The sequence below is a fragment of the Orbicella faveolata genome, unplaced genomic scaffold (genome assembly GCF_042242905.1).
Source record: "Orbicella faveolata isolate gen_17 unplaced genomic scaffold, um_ofav_v1 contig_3, whole genome shotgun sequence".
Classification (NCBI taxonomy): domain Eukaryota; kingdom Metazoa; phylum Cnidaria; class Anthozoa; order Scleractinia; family Merulinidae; genus Orbicella; species Orbicella faveolata.
Window position 1 is genome coordinate 22,312,573 of NW_028301558.1, and position 24,928 is coordinate 22,337,500.

General features: G+C 39.0%; 2 protein-coding genes, 1 long non-coding RNA gene and 2 pseudogenes across 6 annotated transcripts in view; 3 read left to right on the forward strand and 2 right to left on the reverse strand.

Annotated features, from left to right (window-relative positions):
• The first annotated feature begins 5,917 nt into the window (after positions 1–5,917).
• On the forward strand, positions 5,918–9,228 carry LOC149106891 (microfibril-associated glycoprotein 4-like). The gene is made up of 5 exons (XM_089298630.1): positions 5,918–6,227; positions 6,775–6,924; positions 7,114–7,236; positions 7,930–8,310; positions 8,820–9,228. The coding sequence occupies exons 1-5, from the start codon at positions 5,918–5,920 to the stop codon at positions 9,083–9,085; spliced, it is 1,230 nt and encodes a 409-aa protein (XP_089154756.1). The 3' UTR covers positions 9,086–9,228.
• Positions 8,553–12,119, reverse strand: LOC149106892 (uncharacterized). Its single transcript, XR_016209982.1, has 2 exons — positions 9,447–12,119; positions 8,553–9,077 (listed from the first exon to the last, which is right to left on the reverse strand). It is a non-coding gene; the product is annotated as an uncharacterized LOC149106892 (long non-coding RNA).
• A 177-nt stretch (positions 12,120–12,296) lies between these two features.
• On the forward strand, positions 12,297–20,742 carry LOC149106893 (microfibril-associated glycoprotein 4-like). 3 transcript variants are annotated; one of them, XM_089298627.1, is made up of 6 exons: positions 12,297–12,427; positions 14,477–14,809; positions 15,349–15,498; positions 15,681–15,803; positions 16,789–17,193; positions 20,115–20,742. In XM_089298627.1, exons 2-6 carry the CDS (start codon positions 14,500–14,502, stop codon positions 20,393–20,395), a joined length of 1,269 nt encoding a protein of 422 aa, XP_089154753.1. In that variant the 5' UTR covers positions 12,297–12,427; positions 14,477–14,499; the 3' UTR covers positions 20,396–20,742. The 3 variants fall into 3 exon arrangements, with proteins under 3 accessions (XP_089154753.1, XP_089154755.1, XP_089154754.1); XM_089298629.1 differs by lacking the exon at positions 12,297–12,427 and adding an exon at positions 13,478–14,124; XM_089298628.1 differs by lacking the exon at positions 12,297–12,427 and adding an exon at positions 14,134–14,311.
• Positions 12,369–24,928, forward strand: part of LOC149106894 (uncharacterized) — an 18,786-nt pseudogene continuing 6,226 nt past the window's right edge. Inside the window, exon 1 of the transcript XR_016209981.1 lies at positions 12,369–12,427. The product of XR_016209981.1 is annotated as an uncharacterized LOC149106894 (transcript). The remainder of the gene's footprint in view (positions 12,428–24,928) is intronic.
• LOC149106895 (zinc finger MYM-type protein 1-like) lies at positions 21,285–22,671 on the reverse strand (annotated as a pseudogene).

The window sequence follows — 24,928 nt, forward strand, 5'->3', positions numbered from 1 at the left end:
TATATTGTCCAGGCAATCGCACGGTTGGCCGAGAGATATTGAGCTTAATGTCACAGTATTTCAATGTGCTGGTAAACATTTTAAAATGCTATGTAGAACCACGTGTGATAGATTCATGTACCTTACAGAATGGTGATGTCATCTGCCTCCCAGATAGGCTTTCTGTAAATAATGTATAGATGTTTACGAAAAAATAATAATCAACTTGCTTCATTATTTTAATTACTGAAAATAGCTTAATTAATTTTATAGTCATAAGGACAGTGATTGTAAAGGCAAAATTTTGCAGAGAATGTAGGTTTAAATAATCACATAGAAATTGCTAACAGTCAAGATTTTGCAGTAAAAAAAAAAAATTTTAAATGTGGCATATTTGTATTACTTTTATATAGAAGGGTTTTCTGCGGGGCGAGCGCATTTTTGGACAGGCTGCTTAAACACTCCATGGCAACTGAAAGACATTCCTTAAAAGGTGTGGTTAACGGAAGGAGTTCCACACTACGCCGGAGGAATATAAAAACGGAGGTTTATTTGTTCTTATTTCTACGGTTAAGGTTACCGTCCACACTAACCGTCACGAAAACGGAGTTTTCCGAAAACGCCCTTCAAACGGGAGGAATTTAAAAACTCCGGTTTTTCGCTCTCTTGTGGATGGAAAAAGTTTTGAAAACACACTAAATAAACTGTAAAGCCATGAACGAAGATCCTGCCAAACATTGGATCTCACAGGAGATCTAATCAGACAAACTTGAAAAGTAAAACGATGACAAGTCAAAGACTACTGCAAGGCTGACACAACGTCGTGTATTTAAAACAATATTTCGGCTGGCCAGACCAGCCTTCTTCAGATTTGGATGTTGTTAAATTATAAAAATGAAATTAGAATATTATATGATACTGGATGTCGTAACACAGATTTCGAAACTCTCATCATGCTTATCACGATTCGATAATGAAAAAGGTTTTCATCGAGTCGATTTTCATTATAAGCACTAAAACCGATTTAAGGGTGTTTTTAACAGGTCGTATTGTTGCTATAGTAACTCATTTTGCCATGAAGGTGACTGCAACTTGTTAACAAAGATTGGGCATTTATGTCACACCAATATTGTAACAACTCTTGATAAAGAGTGGTAGTATTGACTCGTCGAAATATGACTGATGGAAAGAGCGACAAACTGTTACCAGCCACCTTGACCGAAGAACTTGTAACTGCATTTTTTTCTTTTTTGTTCAGTTTCCACCGTTAAAAACGTGTAAAATAAATGCAATTTTTCCTTACCATTCTGAGTGGTAAAACATTATCTCTTGAACTTGACAATATTAGGCAACCCATTAAAAATTCCATCAAATTCGTCAAAGCAGGAACTTCTCCTCTAGTTTAACCTCTCCCTGTCAAAAGTGAGAAACACATTCGTTCCTTTCGGAGTAGAAAGCCGATTGTTTTTTTCTTATTCAATGCTATTCAAGAACTCGTATCTAACCTGACGGTTTCGTGAATCTTCGTAAGGAATTAACGGTTTTTTAGTAAAACCGTAAGAACTTTTTCTTTTCGGAGATAACTGCTGCCGCCGACCACTGCTCTCTTTCTCATAATAAATGGCAACAGTTAAAACTACCTTTGGCTGCTGCTGTGGTGGCCGTCGCAGAGGACGTCGAGGTTAGTGGTTGCACCATCCACTGATGCCATCCAATTTTGAGATCTTCTGATATTTTACGAAGACAGTACGTGTGATTTTCTGTTTTTCACTCGTATTCCGCCATCATTTTCAAACCCATCCCGCATCTTATCCGTCAAAATGAACAAATCCCTCTCCCGCCAAGTGTTTTTATCCTGCATCCCGTCATTAAAATTTCTGTCATTCCGCATCCCGCATCCAAACCTATGTTAGAAACTCCTCTTAATATTTCTCATAATGTTCAATATCTTTCTCTGAACGCAATTAAACAGGCATGGAACGATAAAGATTACAGGTTATTGCCTACCCTGAAATGTTGCATTACTACATACACCACGAAAAATCCCTTGCCAACACAATCCCGACAATAGTTTTTTTTTTACTCAGATCACAGATCCCGCGAGTCTTGGTTTGCCAACCTGACGAGGCTACCAAGCCGATTTCAACGGTCGTTGGGTCGCGGATCAAACGACACGGAGCTCTTCCGTAGTTTTATCGTTTCACTGGGGACACGAAGAGCCGCCTGGCGTCGCTCGCAAGGCTGCGATTGTGTGCCTAGAGGATTGAAATGAAAGATCAACCTTTGCCCTTGAATTCTGCGGTGGATTTGTGGCCGTGGCTACATTTTAGCCTGGGATTTTTGACTTCGTTCGACAGCCTATACCGACTGAGGTGTTTCGCCTTGTCCTCTCTTTATAAAGGGAAAATCGGAATTCAAAAAAGTCGCTTAAATCAAGTTCAATCGGTAAAATAACCACACCAGGAGCAAACAACACACGTCTGGAATAAGGTAAGCCATTTTTATTGAGAATTTTCACTTTTAACTACCTGCATGGATATCTTGTGGAAAATCCCATATAAACCCTTATAATTCGATGCCATATTGTGTTGCTTGTGTGGTTCGTAGAGAGAGCTTGGGCTGCCTGTGCTCAGGTTTGAATCTTCAATATTCAAACTTAAATTTTTTTGCTTTACACCAGGAGCCATAATCGGGGACGGAGACCGCAAGTCTCGGGATTCGCGCGCACCTATGATATGGGACAATTTTTCTATTTTTAGAACAAATTGCGCCATCCTGACGTCATATACCCGCGCGGATTCACGCACATGCCAGGGGCTCTCGCGTGAATGTTGTCACGTTGCGTGATCAAATGGAGAGAGTTGAGAGATTCTCTTGCGTATTTTTCACAGCGATGGCAGGGAATAAGGCAGAGAATACGAACCAGGGCGCTTATATGTAGTTTTATGCTCTGGGCTAACGGAAAAGGTGGGTTTTTCAGGGTCAAAAACAAGACTTCAATCTCGCGCTGGGAATGAATAATAAGATCTGCTCACGCTAGTTGTAAGCTTAAGTGTATGCTTAAGAATATAGCAAGAAAACTCTCTACTCTGGTATCGAGTTAATTTGTGAGTTTCTCAGACCATGTTTCATCATAACCAAAACCTGTTTTGATGGTTTCTTATTGTCTCTGCTTGTTTGGTGAGTTTGCAAAAGTTTTTGAAAGGAAAGTCTGACGCGTACAATTAGCTCATTTGCATAGTGCATGCAGCTCGTGCACTTTCAAGTCCGAGTCGGTGTTTTCAATTGTCAACAAATCTTGACAAAGATTTCTTTCGTTATCTTTTGTGCTGAGATGCTGCAACAAATTTCACAAATGCAAAAAAGGCTACTAACATCATGTGTGTTTCTTCAACACAAGCATAGTGAAGTTTTACACTGCGAAAATGAAAATAGACAAGGAGTTTTGATAACTCGATCATCTAAATCGAAATCGTTATTCCAAGTTGATTAAAGAAAGCGTCATCGTAACTTTGCTGATTGTTTCTGCTTTATTCACATATTTTTAGCTTAGCTCTTAATATGTTCTCAAACATTTATCAATCTTAAACATATTTAAAAACTATAGAGTTATTGTTTGAGTTCGATGTACGCTTTCACCCGAAAGTGCGGCGGAAGTACAATTTGTCATGTTTACTGACTGTACAAAACACGCATCGGTGGGCGCTCTCATTCATCGACAACAGAGAATTTACTGGATTTTTACACGAATAAAACTGAGCAGTATCTAAGGACGTAAAGTTACTAAGCCTTGATGAAACATCAAGCCTTGCTTACAATTCAAGCGAAACTCAAACTAGCAATTATTTTGTTTTACTTTTCGGTCGCGATAGACTGACAAATTCCTCGCAAGTGTGTGGCAAGAGGAGCTAGGAAACTTTAAAGTCCTGAAGCTCTGCTGTATCTAAATATATCCAGCTAGTTTTTTGCGGTGTAATGGAAAAGCTGTTAATCTTCAACATATGTGAAATTTAAAGTGGAGTAATGTACAGCTCATGTAAAAGAAGCATCAGTCGGAACACAACTTGGTCAGCGATATATATAAGCTTACACCGGAACATACCTAAATTCGACACTGTCTTATTTCACTCCCCCGCGCGACATCCGCAAAAATCCTCGCAGCATGTACGCGCGTGTGCCGCAGGTGATGGCGCAATTTGTTCTAAAAGAGAATTATTGTCCCATACCATGGGGACAACCCCAATACTTGAAATGGCGCGCGCTTACGGTCTCCGTCCCCGATTATGGCTCCTGTTTACACCCAAGTTCCTTGCTAACGGAACTTGGAAAAGTCTCACTCTAGAGCCCAGTGTCTTGACGCCCAATTTGTTGGATCATAAAATATTTATACCGCTCTCAAAATTTCTCGAAATTAAGAGTTGTCCTTTCAAAACTAAAATTAACTGAAAGAAATTCAACCCATCTTTTATGGGTGACTATAAGAGAACGGCCATTTCAAAGCAAATGATTTAAACTTCCTCGATAGTTTTCATCACATAATTTTAAGTCTTTGCCAAGAAAAGCATCTGCTAGGGCATTGCCAAGGTGGTTAGAATATTAGTATCACACAAATGCCCAATCATTTACCTTTATGGCAGATATAAAGGTTACCATGGCAACGAGGCACCCGTTAGCTTTGAGAACTTATAATTCAAAAACCACTCGGTGAAACACATTGTTTATTATTGAATTGTAATAAGTATTTTAAGATAAAACTCCTTTGCAAAGTTGAAAAAGAATCCTTTCGTGAATTCAGAGTCATCTTTTCAAAATTGTCACAAATTTAACATGAGCCCCTTGACAGAATATTTTAAACTTTACAAAAAGTTTTATCTTTACATGCTTGTCGCATTTCAATAACAAATATAAGGGGTCGCCAAGTCGTTGTTTCAGTAATGAGGTGCCAACTTTTTAGCAGGTTTTACTGCTGCTATGGTAGCCTATTATGTGACAAAGATAACCAAAATGTGTTCACCAATGATTGGGCATTATTGTAATACCACTATCAACATCGCTTGATAAGTATAACCAGCCATCTTAAATATTCTTTTTGTGGTTTAATTCTTACATATTTTCCTCGACGGGAACACCGCGTGTTGCAAATAAACCATAACAACGAGTGCATGTCGAAAGCATTGTCTGAAATTATTTCACTCGCAGACATGAACATAAACAAAACGCCCATTCTAAAAACATCAATCTATTTTCCCCAAAATTGAAACTGTAAACAGTGCGGCTACGAGATCACTGCGGGGTGTAGCGGGAACACAAAAGGAACAACTAGAAACAGCATTAGAAACATTATTGACATCCGCGGCTCGTTTCACAAAAAACGAAGTTTCACTATTAATTCAAATTCAAATAAAGGAAACTAAAGTAGTTCTTACAAACATTGCCCGGAAGTCTTTAGTTTTCCAATAAAATATAAAGCTAAAGTTTCAACATAATAGTTTACTGCAGCCGGTGTGCAAGCTGCTTATGCTCATTAACAGGCTTTTCAAGACTCCATTACAGTAGCTCGCTCAACTGCTCTCTTTCGGTAAGTTTATGTTAGCTGTTAACTCTGCTATTTACGAAAATTAACTCATCTGTCTTTATAATTCTCGTGTTGTATAATAGTATTTTCCATTTTATTACGCAGGAGTCGACAATTTCTCTGTCGCGGTGCCGTAAAAACTCGAGGAAGAAGAAAACGTGAGCCAGAAAGGTTATAGTGCGAAAAAGAACTTTAAAAAACGCCGACTTTCAAGTACCCAAGACAAGCCAGATAAAGCTAATGATTTTTTGGTGGAGCCTATTACTTGAACGATGCCTTAAGGTTCGTGAATGTCTTTGCTAAAATTAGTAGTTTTACATTTCTTTAAATCTCTCACCAGTTACAAATTAAAAGTCCTGGAAAATGCTGTGGACTGTTCGCAGCTTTTTTCTCTTCGCCGGCTTCTTTATGGGTCGCGTATCTGCTGGCAAGCAATGCAGAAAGAAACGGAGCATAAATGGAATGGCTCTACAAGGGTTCATCGCGAAAAAGTTCTTCGTAAGAGCTCTTCACGAGTGCGATATCAGCTGTGAAACAGAAATCACCTGTCAAAGATATAACTACGTCTTAGGAGAAAAGTCGTGCGAACTGAATAGCCGCACCAAGGAGTCAAGACCCAAACATTTCCGCTCAGACCCGGCACGGTTTTACAAACGGCGCTTGAGCAACCGGAGTATGTGCGAAAAAATTAAGGAAGCTTAAACACAGACGTTCTTGAGAGGTGGACATCAACCAGAACTCCAATGCTATCGCCAAAGGAAGAATATAAAACTTCCAGTTTCCGTCGTTGTTTTAAAAGTGTCTGTGCTTACGATTTCTATTAATGCCTAAAATTTCCCCGAAGTAATGAAACGTTGTTTTCCCGAAAATTTAATGCTCGTAAATGCTCCTGAAGGGCTTTTTCCTTCGAGAAGAATCTCTAACTAGTGCCGAATTTTAATTGGCCCTATTTGCGACATTTTCGCAAATTTCATCCCTGGGAGTTTTCTGGGTTACGGTTCCCTGAAAGTAGTTATTTATTTTATTTCGATATCGGCGTATCTCGCGGATATCATGAACTTTTCCCCCGTTTTTATTATTTTATTAAAATCAAGATTTCTGTGGACAGCTATCAGCCTCCATCGACAGAAACACTGTATTTATCACAATAGAAACCACAATATAATTGGTAACTTTGTAATTTTTTTTTCTCTCTCTCTCTCTCTCTTTTTTGATCCAAGTTCCTCTGGGTTCCATTTCGGAGCTCCCAGCGCATTCATGTCAGGAAATAAAGGCAAGCGAAGGCAAAGACACCATTAGCAGTAAGTACTGGCTGGATCCAACTGCGAATCGAACGGCAATTTTTGTTTATTGTGACATGGACCTAGAGGGTTACTGACAATCATCTTTCATGTCATTTCTGTGTTGGTTTTAGTATGACTTGGGTTTTGATTTTGTTGATTTCTTCTCTATTTAAAATAGAAGTAAGCTCGTGAACTTTTCTTTGAATATCAGCACTTTCATCTACTTTATAACAAAAGTTAACAAGTACAGTTCTTTCTTAATCGTTTGCAATGAAGATGTTGATGAATGTATCACCGGCAACCATGACTGTGACGTGAATGCAAACTGCACCAACACTGTTGGCGGACATAACTGTACTTGTAAGGAAGGATTTACTGGAGATGGTCGCTCATGTTCAGGTAGACTCTTCTTTTCGTGTAAAACTTGAGCAAGTTGTAATAACAGTGTAAAACGTCTGCTATCTCTTGTATAGAATAATCTTTATGTATAATATTTGCCTCATTGCATAAGCGATACAGTTTCTGATGGAGCTACAAAAATATTTTTTCTGAATACTGAAAGGGCATAGCATGATTTACTGTCCCAAGGAATTGGAGCCCGAAGTATTGAATACTTTCCGTATGCGACGCGGGTTTAAAAACTCCAAATTTTACAAAGAATGTACGAGCTCAGTATCACTTTTGCCACACAGAAAATTTTGCAATTTTTGAAAGCCAATTTCTCCTGGAATATAGATTATCTTCAGTCCATTTATCGTCACTTTATTATATGACGGAGAAATAACCTCACTGTCATTGGCTGAAAGCAGATAAATTTATGTGATTACAGTGCTATGCAACTTAATGCAGGTACCCTCGTGTTTTATTTAGTCATATGACAAATGAATAGTCGTACGAAAGCTCGTATCACTCGTAATGGAAATCGTAGTTGCATATGGATGCTACACAAAAGTAACGGTTCGTATCGCCATATTTATGTGACGTTTTTCCTCGCCATAAACTGCGCCTAAGGGGACTCTGCAAATGAACAAATTTCTTCCAGGAACAAACTCGCTCCAGATTGCAATTCTCATCATTTCTTTTCTCTTGCAGCTTATAACTGTGGTGAAATCTACAAATCTAGTCAAAGAAAAGGCGGTGTGCACACCATCAAACCTGACGCCGATTTTCCTGCCTTTGATGTGTTTTGTGACCAAACAAGAGCCGGTGGGGGATGGACAGTATTGCAGAAGAGACTGGACGGTTCTGTTGAATTTTTCCTTAACTGGAGCGATTACAAAGTTGGTTTTGGTGATCCGAATGGTGAATTCTGGCTCAGACTGGAAAACATTCGCCGCCTGACCTCAGATAATAACAGCATGCTGCGTGTGGACTTAGAAGACTTTGAAGGGAATACAGCTTATGCTGAGTATAACATGTTCAGTGTTATGAATGAGAATAACAAGTACAAGCTGAACCTCGGTTCATACTCAGGTGATTCGCGTCGTTTCCTGTCCCTTTCAGTGCTGATTGTAGCAACAATTTGTAAATTCATCGATCATGAGTTAAAAACACATCGAAACGCAACAAAATCTGGTGGGTCAAAACAACAGCTAGGACTGCTGAAAGTTTGAGAGGGAGTTAAATAACACCTTCCAGACCAATGAAAACCTTCAGCTCATCTCTCGTTCTCCAATTTTCAAAATGAGACACTCACATTGAATTTTTTTCACTCATTTGTTCCTTTTTTTACACGACGGTCTACAGTGAGCTTTACATTACATTTACATTTATATTTATTGCTTCGTTTCTCGTGATGAAAGAATGTGTCTAGTCATTTTTCTCTTTAGGGCGACATGATCGTCATAGCTTTATAGAACAATGTGTTATCACCATTTCCACGAACACACATAAGTAAACACGTTCACTCGGACAATTTATTTTCATTATTAACTTTGTCTTACTTACAATAGTTAATCATTTTTTCATCCGATCAGCTGCAGGAACTGCTGGTGACTCTCTCTCTTATTATGAAGGTAAACCATTTTCAATTCGAGATCAAGGTAATGATGGCCATGGCTGTCCCACGAGGTTTCACGGAGCCTGGTGGTACAGAGGTTGTTACCTCTCCAACCTAAATGACAAGTATCATCACACAAATCCCTCGCCCTTTGGTGTTGGTGTGAACTGGAAGGACTGGAAGGGACATGAATACTCCTTGAAGAGGACCGAGATGAAAACAAGACCAGCGGATTTCGAAACTTTGTAAAGAGAGACAAATAGACATAGACTTAGACAAAGAAGCAGTTTATAGCTTAGTTGGTCGCACCCTTAGATATGGAAATGGTGCTTCCAGCTAGTTTACAGGTGCGCCAAGAAAACAAAATAACAAAGTAAAAATGTACATTTGGGAATAAAGATTAAACTTAACTAACTAAGATTGTATTTAAAAATATGATTAATCATCGCAGTTATACACACAGCTTCAGCAGCTGTGAAAAAAAATCCCCGTTCAGGCCTGAATTCAAGCTTTAATTTCACAACAGCTAAGTTGTGTCTATAAATGCGATGATCGATCATACTTCATATCTTTCTCCGTAGTTCAAATTTATGATCTTTCATATATTCACCTGTATTCTTCATCATCTACGGGTATATTACGAACTGACAATGTGACCAGCTCCCAGTTGGCTTGATAGCTCAGTTGGTAGAGCACTGTACCGGTATCGCAGAGGTCATGGGTTCGAATCCCGTTCAGGCCTGAATGCCTAAAATGTGTGTATAACGGCGATGATCAATTATATCTTAATATCTTTCTCCGCAGTTCAAATATATGATCTTTCATATATTCATTTGTAAGATTATATAACTACTATAAAATATCTAAAAAAGCATAACGATATAAAAAATGTAAATAAATTGTTAAAATAAAAGCGAATAACGAAATTACGTTAGACGTAACCTGACATCGCTTCGTTGGAGGTCATGGAAATTGCAATTCAACGAGGGGTAGGCGCATGCTCAGGTAAACATTACTCTTAATCTAAGCAGAAACTGTTTCGGTTAATGCCGTAAAAGACAGATGAAACAAGGAAAGTTTATAATAAACAACATGTGAAAAAACCGTTATTGTTAAGATCTCTCTATGCAATAATAAAACTTAATAGTTTAATGATATTATCATGTGTTAAGCCGAGTGCCCGCCTCGATTAGCCTACGCTATACGCGGGTAGTGTAACTTGTGTTTTGTAATTTCTAATTCCAATAATTGAATAAAAGCTGTTGTAAAGTGAAAATAATCTAGAGGCGGGATTTACACTTACAGTGAATTATTATTATTATCATTATCATTATCATTATCATTATCATTATCATTATCATTATTTTTATCATTATCATTATTATTATCATTATTATTGCTTGGATGAACCACACGATGTTTTCGAAGTTCATTTTTTAATGAAGAGAATACATTTTTCGGATGAGACATCACCCATCGTCAGTTGTACAGTGAGAAATAAATTAAAAATATGCAATAAATAGTATAACAAAGTGAGATATTAACAAGAATAATTAAGGATGAAGGCGGGAACCAAAAAGAAAAAGGTAAAACTATTTAAGAAGTGGGAGAGTTAAAACTATTTAGGCACTGTGGGAGTAAAGGTTCTGGCCTGAGAATACAACACAATGTCTCCGTTCAGGGCTGGAACCCGGACCGTTCGATCCGGAGTCGACCACGCTAACCATCGCGCCTCTATGTTTGCAAATAGTGAACTCCAAATATTATAAAATGTAGATACACTAGATCAGACCACCCAACCGGAATCATTTCCCTCTTATCTGTTGTATAAAATAAACGAAACGAAACTAAACCTGTACAGATAAGTACATTAAGTGCAATCATATATTTTTGAGTAGAGGCATGGTGGGCAATTACCAAAACAAACTTCCTGCATGCACAATTAAGAAAAGAAAAAGTAAGAAAAACTTCCAAAAAAGTTCAAAGAGAGCCACGCGAGCGAATTGAAAGCGAAAATTGAAAACAGTTTTCTTGCCAGACATGATGCTGGAAAAAACCTCTTGCTCAGAAAACTTGCCCAAAGATTTTTTTTTTTTTTCAGTTTAATATTAATCCTATTTGGCATTCTTCCCGGCTGTCTATTCTACCCACACTAATGACGAATATTTATCGATAAAAAGTACAGCTGAAGAATTCCAATGAAGAATATATATTAGGTCCTTGAATCAAGTTCAAGAGAAACGCAACTGGCATGGAAGATCGGGAAACTATTTTCCCGGCAGAATTTTCCAAACTTACATGAGAGTAAAGGGGGAAGGCAAAGGTGTATTACTGAAAGGAACGTGGGAGAATTTACCAACTGGTCTTGTCCTGGACAAGTGCTCGTTGTCATATTTGTATGGGGCATTTACTAAATGTGTCTCAAATATCCGCGGAAACTCACGAATGAGCTGAACTGGTGAAAGTTGTTTAATATATCTTCTATCTTCCTTCCTTTTAAGCTAGATCACCTTTAGGCACTGCATTAGACCATGAGCTATAATAATCGACTGAATCTTCGCTAATGCAAATGATTTCAATTTGGAAATCGGTATTTCTGCTTGCCTCTTTCCGTTCAAGAGCAGTCGAAGGCTTTGCAAATGACAATTTATTGCCTTGACACTATCTGGTGGATAAGTTTTGCTAATTATTTCCATCCAGTTTATTCTATCAACAAAACAAGACAAAACTCCTTTTCTGCTAAACTGAATGACGTTAGATCTCGGCCGGGGTTAAGTTTTTATATTATATATATCGTCAGCTTGGAAAGAAATTCAAGATAAAGGGTCACATTTTCGGTGAAGCTCAGTTTGATCAAATTTAACAAAGGCTAAAACTCGTGGGTGTTTGAGTCGTTAAACAGGTGCGTAAAAAGACGTCAAAAAAAAAACTTTGAAGTTTTAAAAGCAGCGTAGATGTTTCTAAGAATAGAGGCGCCTATTTTGACTATTTTTCGTTAATCAAGCCAAACTACTTTGGTCCATTATGTTTTATATAGGACGGAAGTGCATGGGGCCGGGAGCTCAGAATCTCAATTCTCGGTTGAAACAGTTTTCGACGATTTCTCGACTCTAAGGTAAAAACTTTAACCCATTTCTCAACTACCAATAAAGTTTGCTAGTATCAGGCCTCAGCTGTCAATGGAAAAACGCATCAGTCATTTCTCAGCTCAGAGTTTGTCCAACTATCAGCTATATCTGTGCTAGATAATTAGCTTGTAGAGGAGAAGTAAATTCTTACCATAGATTCTCTCGTCTTGTGTGATGCATTAATTAAAACAAACCCACGACTCAACAATGTTGGACTCGTGAAAAATTTATGACTATGTCATTAAGTTTGTGACAAATGACAACCTGTTTAAGTTTGCCTTCCTGTCCAAAGTGAGTGATATTGACTTGCTTAAACTCACGAGCAATCACTTTTCGTACGACTCGCCACAAACATCTAAAAGGATGGCTTCTTTTCAGATTTCCGAGTGTAAAATCGCAACTATTGTATGTATCCTGACTATTTCGCTTGGAGTCATATACCCACTATGTTTTGGTTGCTCTGGTAAGTACATTTCTTAATGTGTAACGTGCAGAATCACAAGAATATTCTCCAAAGGAGGTGCGGTAACCCGAATGCTAGTGAGGTTGTCTCAGGTCCGGATCGAACAATTCGGGGTTTTAGCTCTGGCCAGTGTTGCGTTTCCTGGGAAGCCACTCTACTCTCTTAACTGTCTCAGCCCCGGCGATTGGTGAATTACTAAAGGAACCTGATAAAGTGCTAAGTTAATGCACTTCATCGTAAGGCACTATCGACACTCACACCATGAACTACATCCTCCAAACACCTGAGCCCGCTGCGGTGCCGTGTACTGTTCCACTTTTCCACCAGCGTGAACCATTAACTCTATACCTACCCTATTTTTCTTAATTTTAGTAGGTTTTCCACATCTCTTGATTTTGCATGCAAATAATTAGATCTACTCTAGTTAAATTCTCTGCATTATCGCCTGCTCTGACATGTCAGACAAAGTTGGACCCCGTAATTTGAACTCGGTTATTTCGAATTTCCCGTTATTTCGAACTTAAAACCATTTACCTTGGATTTGCTCTTCAGTCATTTACTATCGGCTATTCAGAACTATTTTCCGTTTCCCCTGAGAGTTCGATTAGAAATAGCGGGATTCAACTGATATCAACCGTGCGTATTGACTTGTTCTTTACCTCGGAGACTATAACCCCGAAAAGTTTCCCTGACACACATTTTTGCTGCGTTTCGAATAACTTTTATGTTGGTGATTCAAACAAAAGTTTGTTTCAATAATTAATATGTACTTTGAATTCGGTATTGCTGCTAATGGAATGATCTGCCACCAGTAAAAGAGATATACAGCATATTTTTTATCACCTGCTCTCTAAAACGTCCGCAATTAATTTGGGCTTTAGTTTTGCTTCCTCTTTTAGCAGCGCTTAATGACACGCTATATATAAACTTTTAAACTCCGCTTGCAGACCTATAAAAAAAATCAGCTTTTGTATAAGCATAAAGTTAATAAATTTTATGCTTTGTTTTGTTTTTCAAAGACGACGATGGAGTAATAAGGTCCTAACTTTTTAACAGGTTTTACTGCTGCTATGGTAGCCTATTATGTGACAAAGAGAACCAAAATGTGTTCACCAATGATTGGGCATTATTGTGATACTACTATCAACATCACTTGATAAAGATTGGTAGTATTGATCTATCAAAGTATAACCAGCCACCTTAAATATTGTTTTCGTGGTTTAATTTTACATATTTTCCCACAAAGGGAACACCGCGTGTTGCAAATAAACCATAACAACTAGTGAATGTCGAAAGCATTATCTGAAATTATTTCACAGGCAGACAGGAACATAAACAAAACGCCCATTCTAAAAACATCAATTTATTTTCCCCAAAACAGCGCGGCTACGAGATCACTGCAGGGTGTAGCGGGAACACAAAAGGAAGAACTAGAAACAGAATTACAAAAATTAATGACATCCTGCGGCTGGTTTTACAAAAAAGAAAGCTTTTCACTATTAATTCAAATTTGAATAAAGGAAAATTAAGTGGTTCTTACTAACATTGCCCGGAGGTCTTCAATTTTCCAATAACATATAAACTTACATTTCAACGTCATAGTTTACTGCAGCTGGTGTGCAAGCTGCTTATGCTCATTAACAGGGTGAGCTTTGTAAGACCCCCATCACAGTATCTCGCCCAACCGCTATCTTTCAGTAAGTTTATATTGGTTGTTAATTCTGCTATCACAAAAATTAACTCATCCACAACGTGTGTTGGAAAAAAATCTTTATAATTCTCGTACTGTCTGATACTATTTTCCATTTTATTACGCCGGAGTCGACAATTTCTCTGTTGCGTTGCCGTAAAAAATCGCAGAAGAAGAAAACGTGAGCCAGAAAGGTTAGTGCAACTAAGAACTTTAAAAAGCTCCGGCTTTCAAGTACCCAAGACGAGCCAGAAAAAGCCAATGATTTTTTGGTGGAGCCTATTAATTGAACGATGCCTTGAGTTTCGTGAATGTCTTTCCTAAAATTAGTAGTTTTGTTTGTGTTAATCTCCCCACAGTTACAAATTAAAAGTCCTGGAAAATGTTGTGGACCGTTCGCTGCTTTTTTCTCTTCGCCGGCTTCTGTATGGATCGCGTATCTGCTGGCAAGCAATGCAGAGAGGAACGGAGCATAAATGGGATGGCTTTACAGGGATTCATCTTGAAAAAGTTCTTCGTTAGAGCTCTTCACGAGTGTGATATCAGCTGTGAAACAGAAATCACCTGTCAAAGCTATAACTACGTCTTAGGAGAAAAGTCCTGCGAACTAAATAACCGCACCAAGGAGGCAAGGCCCGAGCATTTCCGCTCAGATCCGGCACGGTTTTACAAAAGACGCTTGAGCAACCGGGGTATGTGCGAAAAAAAATAAGAAAGCTTAAACACAGACGCCAGTTTGAGAGGCGAACATCAACCGGGAGTTCAATGTTATCGTTAAAGGAAGAATATAAAACTCCCATTTTCCGTCATTGTTTTAAAAGTGTCTGTGCTTACGATTTCTATTAATGCCTAAAATTTTACCCGGAGTAATGAAACGCTGTTTTCCCGAAAATTTAACGCTCTTTAATGCTCTTGAAGGACTTTTCCTTCAAGAGGAATTTCTAACTAGTGCCAAAGTTTAATTGTGCCCATTTGCAAAATTTTCGCAAATTTCATCCCTGGAAGTTTTCTGGGTAATGGCTCCCTGAAAGTAGTTACTTATTTTTTTTTCCATATCAGCGTATCTCGATGAAATGATGACTTTTTCCAAGTTTTTAATATTTTATTAAAATCAAGATTTCTGTGGGCAGCTCTCAGCCTCGATCGACAGAAACACTGTATTTATCATAACAGAAACCACAGTATAATTGGTAAATTTGTATTTTTTTTTCCTCCCTTTTTTTGATCCAAGCTCCTCTGGGTTCTATTCCGGAGCTCCCAGCGCATTCATGTCAGGAAATAAAGGCAAGCGAAGGCAAAGACACCATTAGCAGCAAGTACTGGCTGGATCCAACTGCGAATGGAGAGGCAGTTTTGGTTTATTGTGACATGGACTTAGGAGGTTACTGAGGATCAGCTTTCATGTCCTCTCTGTGTTGTTTTTAGCATGACTTGAGTTTTGATTTTGTTGATTTCGTCTCTGTTTAAAATAGAAGTAAACTCTTGGACTTCTCCATGAGTATCACAGCATTTTCATCTTCTTTATAACACTGAAAAGTTCTTTTTTAATCGTTTGCACTATAGATGTCGATGAATGTATCACCGGCAACCATGACTGTGACGTGAATGCAAACTGCACCAACACTGTTGGCGGACATAACTGCACTTGTAAGGAAGGATTTACCGGAGATGGTCGCTCGTGTTCAGGTAGACTCTTCTTTTCGTGTAAAACTTGGGCAAGCTGTAATAACAGTGTAAAACGTCTGCTATCTCTTGGATAGGATAATCTTTATTTATAATATTTGCCTCATTGCATAAGCGATACAGTTTCTGATGGAGCTACAGAAAGTGTTCTGAATATTGAAAGGGCATAGTATGATTTACTGTCCCAAGGAATTTGAGCCTGATGTATCGAATACTTTCCGTGTGCGACGCGGGTTTAGAAACTCCAAATTTTACAAAGAATGTGTAAGCTCATTAGCGCTTTTGCCACCCAGAAAATTTTGCAGTTTTGTAAAGCCAATTTCTCCTCGAATATTTCAACCAAAGAGCCAAGAATTTCACCAATTACTAAATGTGACAAGCTCTTTAAATGTTTGTAGTCAATTCGTGTCTAGCGTGATGCCTGCTCTGCACAAAGTCGTATGTTAATGAAGAAAAATGTAAACAATGACATCAACAAAGATTCTCCTATAGTACCTCGCTGAGGAAATACCCTTCTTGGGAAGTGGTTCGTTTGACTACATTATTAGAATCATTAGGCGCCGTCCGTTGTTTCTAAGACAAAGAATTGACAGCCGGGTCGATGCCAAAACCGATTTGAACTCTACTCAGTCCAACTATCATCACTTTATTATATGACGGAGAAATTACTTCACTGTGATTGCCTGAAAGCAGACAAATTCAGAGTAATTACAATGCTGTGCAACCTAATGTAGGAATTAGCAAGGAGTGACAGGCCTGCACAACTTCTAACAATGGAAACTTTTGTACCATGTAACTTACATGATATGACCCCTTTATAGTTTTGCTCTTACGAGTATGTCTTTTAGGGATTTACCTCTTTTATACGATATTAGTGGTGGCTCTTTGAAAATTTGCCGTAGAGAAGGCTGATTTTGTATCAAGTGCCATTTTTCCATTAAAACATTTTTGAGGTTGGGCACTGATGGTTGATATTGTATATGATCAGAACAGCAAGTCGCAGCTTCGGCAGCTTACAAAAACTGTGGAGAAATTTATAAATCTGGCGGAAGAAAAGACGGTGTGTACACTATCAAACCTGACAACCTGCCTGCCTTTGATGTGTTTTGTGAACAAACAACAGCCGGTGGGGGATGGACAGTGCTCCAGAAGAGACTGGACGGTTCTGTTGATTTTTTCCTTAACTGGAGCGATTACAAAGTTGGTTTTGGTGACCTGAATGGTGAATTTTGGCTCGGACTGGACAAAGTTCACCGCCTGACCTCAGATAATAACAGCATGCTGCGTGTGGACTTGGAAGACTTTGAGGGGAATACTGCTTATGCCGAGTATAACAAGTTTGGTGTTATGAGTGAGAATGACAAGTACAAGCTGAAACTCGGTTCATACTCAGGTGACTTAATTTAAAAAAGATCAGTTGTCTCGGCCTTTAAACGTATAATTTTGTCCTTTTTCGTGTACACGGCTGTAGATACGAAATCCTGTAGGTAAAAGCAACAGCGAGGACTTTCGAAGTTGAAAAACAGTTTTGTCAACTCTCACCGAGAGTTACAAAGGTTAATCTTCAACTCTCAAACAGCCTAAAATTTGACCGTTATTTTGCACATAAAATGTTGTAAACGGAAGCTAAGAGTTAGTGATGAGTGACTTACAAGGTTGAAAGGGGGGTTTAATCACCATAAGGGCTGAAAAACCAATCCAGGACGGGATGGGATGGGATAGGAGAGGATGTCACGAAAGTCGTAAGACGACTGACCATGAAAAGACACAATCTATCAATAAAATGTCCATACCTATCACCGATAAAACCCAGAGTAAGCAATTTGCTTTTTGAATGGTATTCCAGGGGTGCTTACCATTTACAAAAACCATCCGGTTGGAAATTTCAGGCTTAAACATTAAAAAATTAAATGCGACGTTGCGGGAGAGGGAATCGCTATAAAGTATATCCACATCAACTAGAGAGACTTAAAAGAGCAGAACAATAGCATCACCCTAAATCACAGCCCATATTTTCTGGAGCTTTCCTAACGGAATGGCGCGAAATATTTGATTTTCCAACTGGAATTTCCGGTTTTCCCATGTAAATAGTAAGTAACCCACTATTCAATTCGGGCCCTCTGAAGTGAAACCATGGAAACACAACAATCTACTGTATAACACGCAAATATTGTACTTGTTAAATTTTCCTTATAAGGAATTCGAAAGTGACGTCAGGGAATATCAAAAGGATTAACTTTCAACGGTCCAACGTTCTACAATGTAATCGTATCGTCCCGGGAGGGGTACTCCCATATATGGACTATATAGCTATGCATATATGCCGCGGGATAGGGTATGGTTTTTAACGTTGTCGATCCTTAAATAGTGTGTTATTTTTGCCCCCGTTGGCATTGTATTCCCGGTGTGATTCTTTACTGTAGGGTAGCCCAGCTAAACAAATCTGTTAAGACTTAACTATTTGTAATTTCCAATGAAACGAAATTTAGTTGAACCGTTCACGCTATTCTTGGTTTTTGTTTTTCCCCGTGATAGGGTGGCGTTTGCTTCATCCTTAAATAGGGTCAAAGTTGAAGACCCCTGGGACACATCCGAAATTTACGGACGTACCCCCCTCCTCCCCACCCCAGGCGTATCGTAAACCAACCAAATGGTGGCCCTATTAGGCGTTTCTGGGATATGGGATATTAGTAAAAATAAATCGGGATATGAGATATTTAGGGGAAACATGAATAATGGGATATGGGGCATTTAGAACAGGCTAATTTTCGAAAAATATTGAACAATTTAACGGAATATGGAATACCTCGGTCTCGCATGACAGTTATTCATTTTTTAATTTGATATATTTTAAGGAAAACGACCAATTTTTTAAGTTTGCAAGACATGTTTCGACAGAGCTTCTGTCATCTTCAGTTGAATGAATGATTACAAAGCAAGTTGAATAATAAGTAGGCAGAAATGCTAATTAAGACAAATAGTAACAACAGAACGTGAAAAGGTGTCAGTTAAAAGGATAATTTTAGATTTACATGGTGTAATTGCTGATTGAGGGAAGGTAGTTCTTTTTGAATATGAATAGCCTCCTTTATCTTGAGTTGAAAGCTGGTAGTGGCGTGATCTAAAATATGAAAGCAGTCTATTGAACACAATGAGCGACAACGTTCAGAATTCTGAAGATGTTTGAAGATGTGAGAGGCCCTATCAACGGCTAAGTGCTCACGTACGCGTGTGGAAAAATGTCGGGAGGTTTCGCCGACATAACAGGCATTACAGCCCGTACATGTAAACTTATAAACCACACGTGAACGAAGCCCGTCGGAGATAGGGTCTTTCACACCAAAAAGGTTACCTATCTTGAAGGAAGAAAACCGTAAGAAAACCTTTACTGGGTTATTAACTAATTATTTTAGCTTCACCTCGTACTCATACAAAGTAGGTCTCATTAGGACTCTTGTTGACAGGGCCTACAAGATCAACAACACTTGGTTGGGGTTACACGAGGATATAACCAAGCTTACTGAAATTCTCAAAAAGAACCTTTTCCCTGCCCATTTAATTGAAAAAGTGGTTAACCGTTACATCACTGGGACCCATAGCAATCATTGTCCCCGGGGCTACCCCCTTACCACCTCGCCCACGTTTTACTTTAAGCTGCCATACATAGGCCATTTTTCTGTCATCACTCAGAAGAAGATTCGACACTTAATCAAGCGCTATTGTAATGATTTAGACATCAAATTAGTTTTTTCTTCCTTCAAGATAGGTAACCTTTTTGGTGTGAAAGACCCTATCCCCGACGGGCTTCGTTCACGTGTGGTTTATAAGTTTACATGTGCGGGCTGTAATGCCTGTTATGTCGGCGAAACCTCCCGACATTTTTCCACACGCGTACGTGAGCACTTAGCCGTTGATAGGGCCTCTCACATCTTCAAACATCTTCAGAATTCTGAACGTTGTCGCTCATTGTGTTCAATAGACTGCTTTCATATTTTAGATCACGCCACTACCAGCTTTCAACTCAAGATAAAGGAGGCTATTCATATTCAAAAAGAACTACCTTCCCTCAATCAGCAATTACACCATGTAAATCTAAAATTATCCTTTTAACTGACACCTTTTCACGTTCTGTTGTTACTATTTGTCTTAATTAGCATTTCTGCCTACTTATTATTCAACTTGCTTTGTAATCATTCATTCAACTGAAGATGACAGAAGCTCTGTCGAAACATGTCCTGCAAACTTAAAAAATTGGTCGTTTTCCTTAAAATATTTACATGTCTGCTGCTATCTAGACCTTAATTTGATATTCAGGTAATGCTAGCGACTCTCTTTCTCATCATGGCGATCAACCATTTTCCACTAAAGATCAAGATAATGATCAACATACGAACGAGCAAGGAGAGGTACACTGTGCGAGCACGTTTCACGGGGCCTGGTGGTACAGTTCCCCGTGTCACCGATCCAACCTGAATGGCAAGTATCATCAGACAAATCCCTCGCCCTTTGGTGTTGGTGTGAACTGGAAGAATTGGAAGGGAAGGAAATACTCCCTGAGGAAGACCGAGATGAAAACAAGACCAGAGGATTTCTAAGCTTTGTAAAGACATGCAACAATCTTACGCAGAATAGACATGGAAATAGCAGTAGACATAGACGCAGACACAGACATAGACATAGACACACACACAGACAGACACAGACAGACACAGACACAGACACAGACACACACAGACAGACATAGACATAAAGATAGATATATACAGATCATGAAAATTGCAATTCAACGACGAGTACGCGCATGCTCAGGCAAACATGGAGTTTAATCTAGGGAGAAACTGTTTCGCTTAATGCCGTAAAAGGCAAACGAAAGAGGAAAGTCTATAATAAACAACATGTAAAAAACTTTTATTGTTAAGATCTCTCTATGCAATAATCAAAACTTACTATAGTCTTATGATATTATCATGTGTTAAGCTGCCCGTCTCGATTAGCCTACGCTTTATACGCGGGTAGTGTAAGTTGTCATGGTAAATTGTAATTTGTATTGCAAATAAATAAAACTGTAAAAAAAATGTTGCAAAGTGAAAATATCCTAGAGGCAGGGATATCATACGACTGATTAACAAAATTGAACGACCGCGAAGCGGGAGTCCCATTGTTAATCATGACAGTGTCGTAGCAGGGTAAAATCTATTGGGGGCACCCGACCGAGCGCCGAAGGCACGAGCTTCTAGGGGTGTCCGGGAGCATGCCCCCCCCCCCCCCCCCCTTGGAAGATTTTGAAATCTGGGCTCTGTAAAATAGCCTTTCCAGCCTTCTGAGAGCAGTTTACAACAATGTTTAACTGACTAAAGTCATTGATCGGACATGTTACATGAACGTTGTACTCTCCTAATTGAACAGGTTTATTATACAAATTGACAGTGTTGTGTAATAAATAAATTACTTACCTATTACATAGACCCCACGAACCATTTCATTTCATTCGGATGTTTGGGTTGCATGCGAGACCAAAGACAGTTGTCGTGGCAAATCGTTTGGGGTAAATGTCCCGAACAACTGTTTTCTGTTCTCCTGTTTGCCAACAAACTGGTTGGCTGCAGCTACCAGGTCAGTCGTGTCAGTCCTGTCCCTGTGGATGTGAAGCATCATGAGATGGTTCAACCTTGCGTCTCCAGTTGTTGAACGGAGATAAGTCTTTACGCGCTTTAAAGCGTAAAATGACCGCTCACTTGCGGCATTCATCGCTGCATTACCAACAATAACTTGCCCAGTGTGCAAATCTCAGACAGGAGCAATTTGTGGGAATCATCAATTGACTGAAAAAACGATATTAGGTCATCAATGTTGAATCTTGACGTGTCAAACCCCATTGAGGCAGCGACTTTTGGGAGGAGTAACAGCTGGCTTTCAATGCAAGTTGGTAGGCATCTAAATCTTCACCATAAACTTTCAAAACTTCGGCCAGTTCAGCATCATACACTTCTTTGGTAGTAGCCTTCAAAAGGAGCTCCTGGAGGTTTGTGTACACTGTAAAGTCCTTCTGGTCAAATCTTGATGTGACGGCGGTAGTTGCAAAATCAATGGCTTCAAAATAAACTCGTTTGTAGTGTTCCTTGGCGGTTTGAGGAAAATGATGAATTTCTTGGTTTCCAAGCTCGAATCTTTCCGGTGCTTTTCTCTTTCTCGGAGGCACGGGGTCTTCAATAAACTTGATTTCCTTGTCTTTTCTCTGTAAGATGCGATGCCAAAAGAGATCAAATGACTCATCGCTTCGATCTGGTAAGAAGGTTTTAACCACATCCCGAGCCAGTATTTTTCCTTGAGCTGCTGAAATTGAAGAACTCTGCAAAGCACGGCTCAAGTTGTCGGTTTGTCGCAAAATTTTCTCGCCTAAGCAACAATCAAAGAAAAAACTAAACTGTGTCATTACACTTTTCACACCAGTGATTCTCGATTTCATTTTTGTGTCTTTCAATACCTCAAGTGACCAATCCCAAAGCTCCATGATCGAGTTCACCATGGTTGTTTAGCACCAATGCTAATGTTTCGCCATGAAACAGTCCATCGCGTCGGGCAAAGAGCATGAACTCCGCGAGATTCATTTGCGGTTTTCCTTAGTTTTATCTAATTGTGTATTTTTCACCACCTTTCCAGTTTCTCTGATTGTATCAAGTGCATCACTCATACATTTCACTGATTTAATGGCATCAACAACAGCCAAGTTCAAGGCACGGCCCAAACAGTGTGTATACAAACACTTTGCATTGACAGATTTAATCTTTGTTGCCACTCCAGTTTTCTCACCGGCCATTATTGCAGCACCATCACAGCATTGACCACGAGCATTCTGAATATTGAGATTCATTTGCTGCAGGGCGTCCCTTAGTGTTTCTACGATCTGATCACCAGTGGTTCTCGGCAATGGCAACATCCCCATGAAGTCTTCATGAATAATAAACTTGTCGTTAACACAACGAATGCACACAACTAGTTGCTCCTTGACAGACACATCAGCTGTCTCATCGGCCATTATTGTAAAGATCTTAGTATTCTGAATATTCTCTGATATTTCCCGCAGCATACCTAGAGCAAGAAGATAGTTTCATTTGCATTTTCACTACTGATGAAGAGCCAGCAGCCTCGAAACGTATGGATTTTTACGTTTTTAATATATATTTTCGCCCAGTAATGGATACTACTAAGAAGGTTGTGAATGGGGGCTACAAATCCCATTTCCCAGTCCAAATTTTGCCCAAATCCCATCTTTCCAGACTACCTATTTTCATTGTTTTTTGTTTGTGATTCGCAGTTCCCCTTTTCTACTTCTTCATGCATCTCTACTAAGTTTCTTATCTAGAGCAAGAACATCGAGGATCTCGTTTTGAAAAATCGTGGATGTGTATTTCTCAGTTCTGCGATGTAACCACCCAATTATTCTTGGGTTTTCTTCAGATCGCAGTTTCAGCAGTCGATAGAAGTTTCAGTTAATCTCACCCTCACTGTGGGTGTCCCAATTTCCTCGAAGTGGTTGAGCCTGTCGAGCTAAATAACGGACGTTTGAAAGGATCGTGAGTAGAATTCTTCTGTTTATTGCTTTTTCCTTTACATGCTTGTCAGACAACAACTCTCCGACATCGCCGACTTTTTTTGCTGAGGTTGTAACATATCTGGCTACTGCTTCCCTGTGAGATTCAGATGACATGTGTTTTTGAAACTTATTCTTTTTATCTATTGCATTTTTCCAGTTCCCTTAGCCAATCCGCGTAAATTTCGGATCAGCCTTTGCCGAGGAAAGCATATTATTTTGGATGGCTTTCATACGAATCAAACAAAACACAATATCAGTTTTCTCGTCGTAATGTAACCATGGCCGCTGTTCAGCTCTTGGGTCGATTGGGGCCTTGTAACACTGATACCAGACCTGGTGCCAGTAAATCAGGTTCTTGGCTTGTCGGGATTATGCTTGAATTCAAAGTTCTTGAAGTTCCTGCTGCCTGTGGGCCAGATGTTCCAGCTTAAGATTTTCCTTCTAAACGAGCCTGTTCTTCACGGTTTTCATTCTTTGATGGCTTCGATGGCTCACGATCAGCTCTCACCCATTTGAGGATTGTGCTTTGCTTAAAAGCCTCTTGATTTTTCCCTGTCGAAGCCATAAAATTTCATGCTTTATCGAACCGAATGTTGAATGGTTTTGGAAACAAGCAGGAGGAACGTGGCCGCTGACCGAACGTGCCTATCAAGATTATTGGCTCAGTTTACAGCGGTCAAACACAAAAATCCAATACCACTTTCGGGTTTCGCTGCTTTAAACTTTGTAAGAATTTGAAGAAAAAATGTGCTGGACATTTGTTGTAAAACGTTATAAAGAAAAATTAGAGTTAACCAGAGTGTTAATTACGCTAAAAGAATCCAACAGTATCCCAACATTATTACTTTTCTGCTTTCGAATATTTTTATTACGTGCTAGTCAAAGTTTTTTTTTTGGGGGGGGGGGGAGCGGGGGGGCTCCCCGTGCTACGGCACTGCATGAGTATGATTACAGACTGAATTGGACGACCCGATGTCCTGTTACCAATTAATCAAAACCATTACAATCTCACACTATTTGAAAAATAGCTTTTAATAGTCATTTTTAAATATCATAATTAAGAATATGGGAATAGCTCACACAATGGCTGTTACGTTTCTTTCAAAACAGTCACTGTAAACCTAACCTTCACAATGTTACAAAGTCAGTCTGTTGTATTGGTTACTATACTGACTGTAATCGATGTTGTTATTGATGGATTTAGTGGAGAGGACTTAAAATGATTGGCTCATGTAACTGTCCGATTACAGCCAACTGTCCGATTACACTGTCCGATTACAACTTTGCAGATTAATTAGAGCAAAATACACCAGTTTATGCAGCAATCACATTTGAGAAAATTATAATTGTTATGATTATTATTATTCCTGTATATTTATTCTAAATTATATTCAGCATATATCAAAGCCAGCAATGACATCAAAATGTAACTTTAAACTATCAAAGGGAGGCAAAGTATTGAAGTCGGATTTTAATTAATGACAGATAATTACCAAATTACCAGAAAATAAAAGAGGGAGATCGTCTCTTGGAA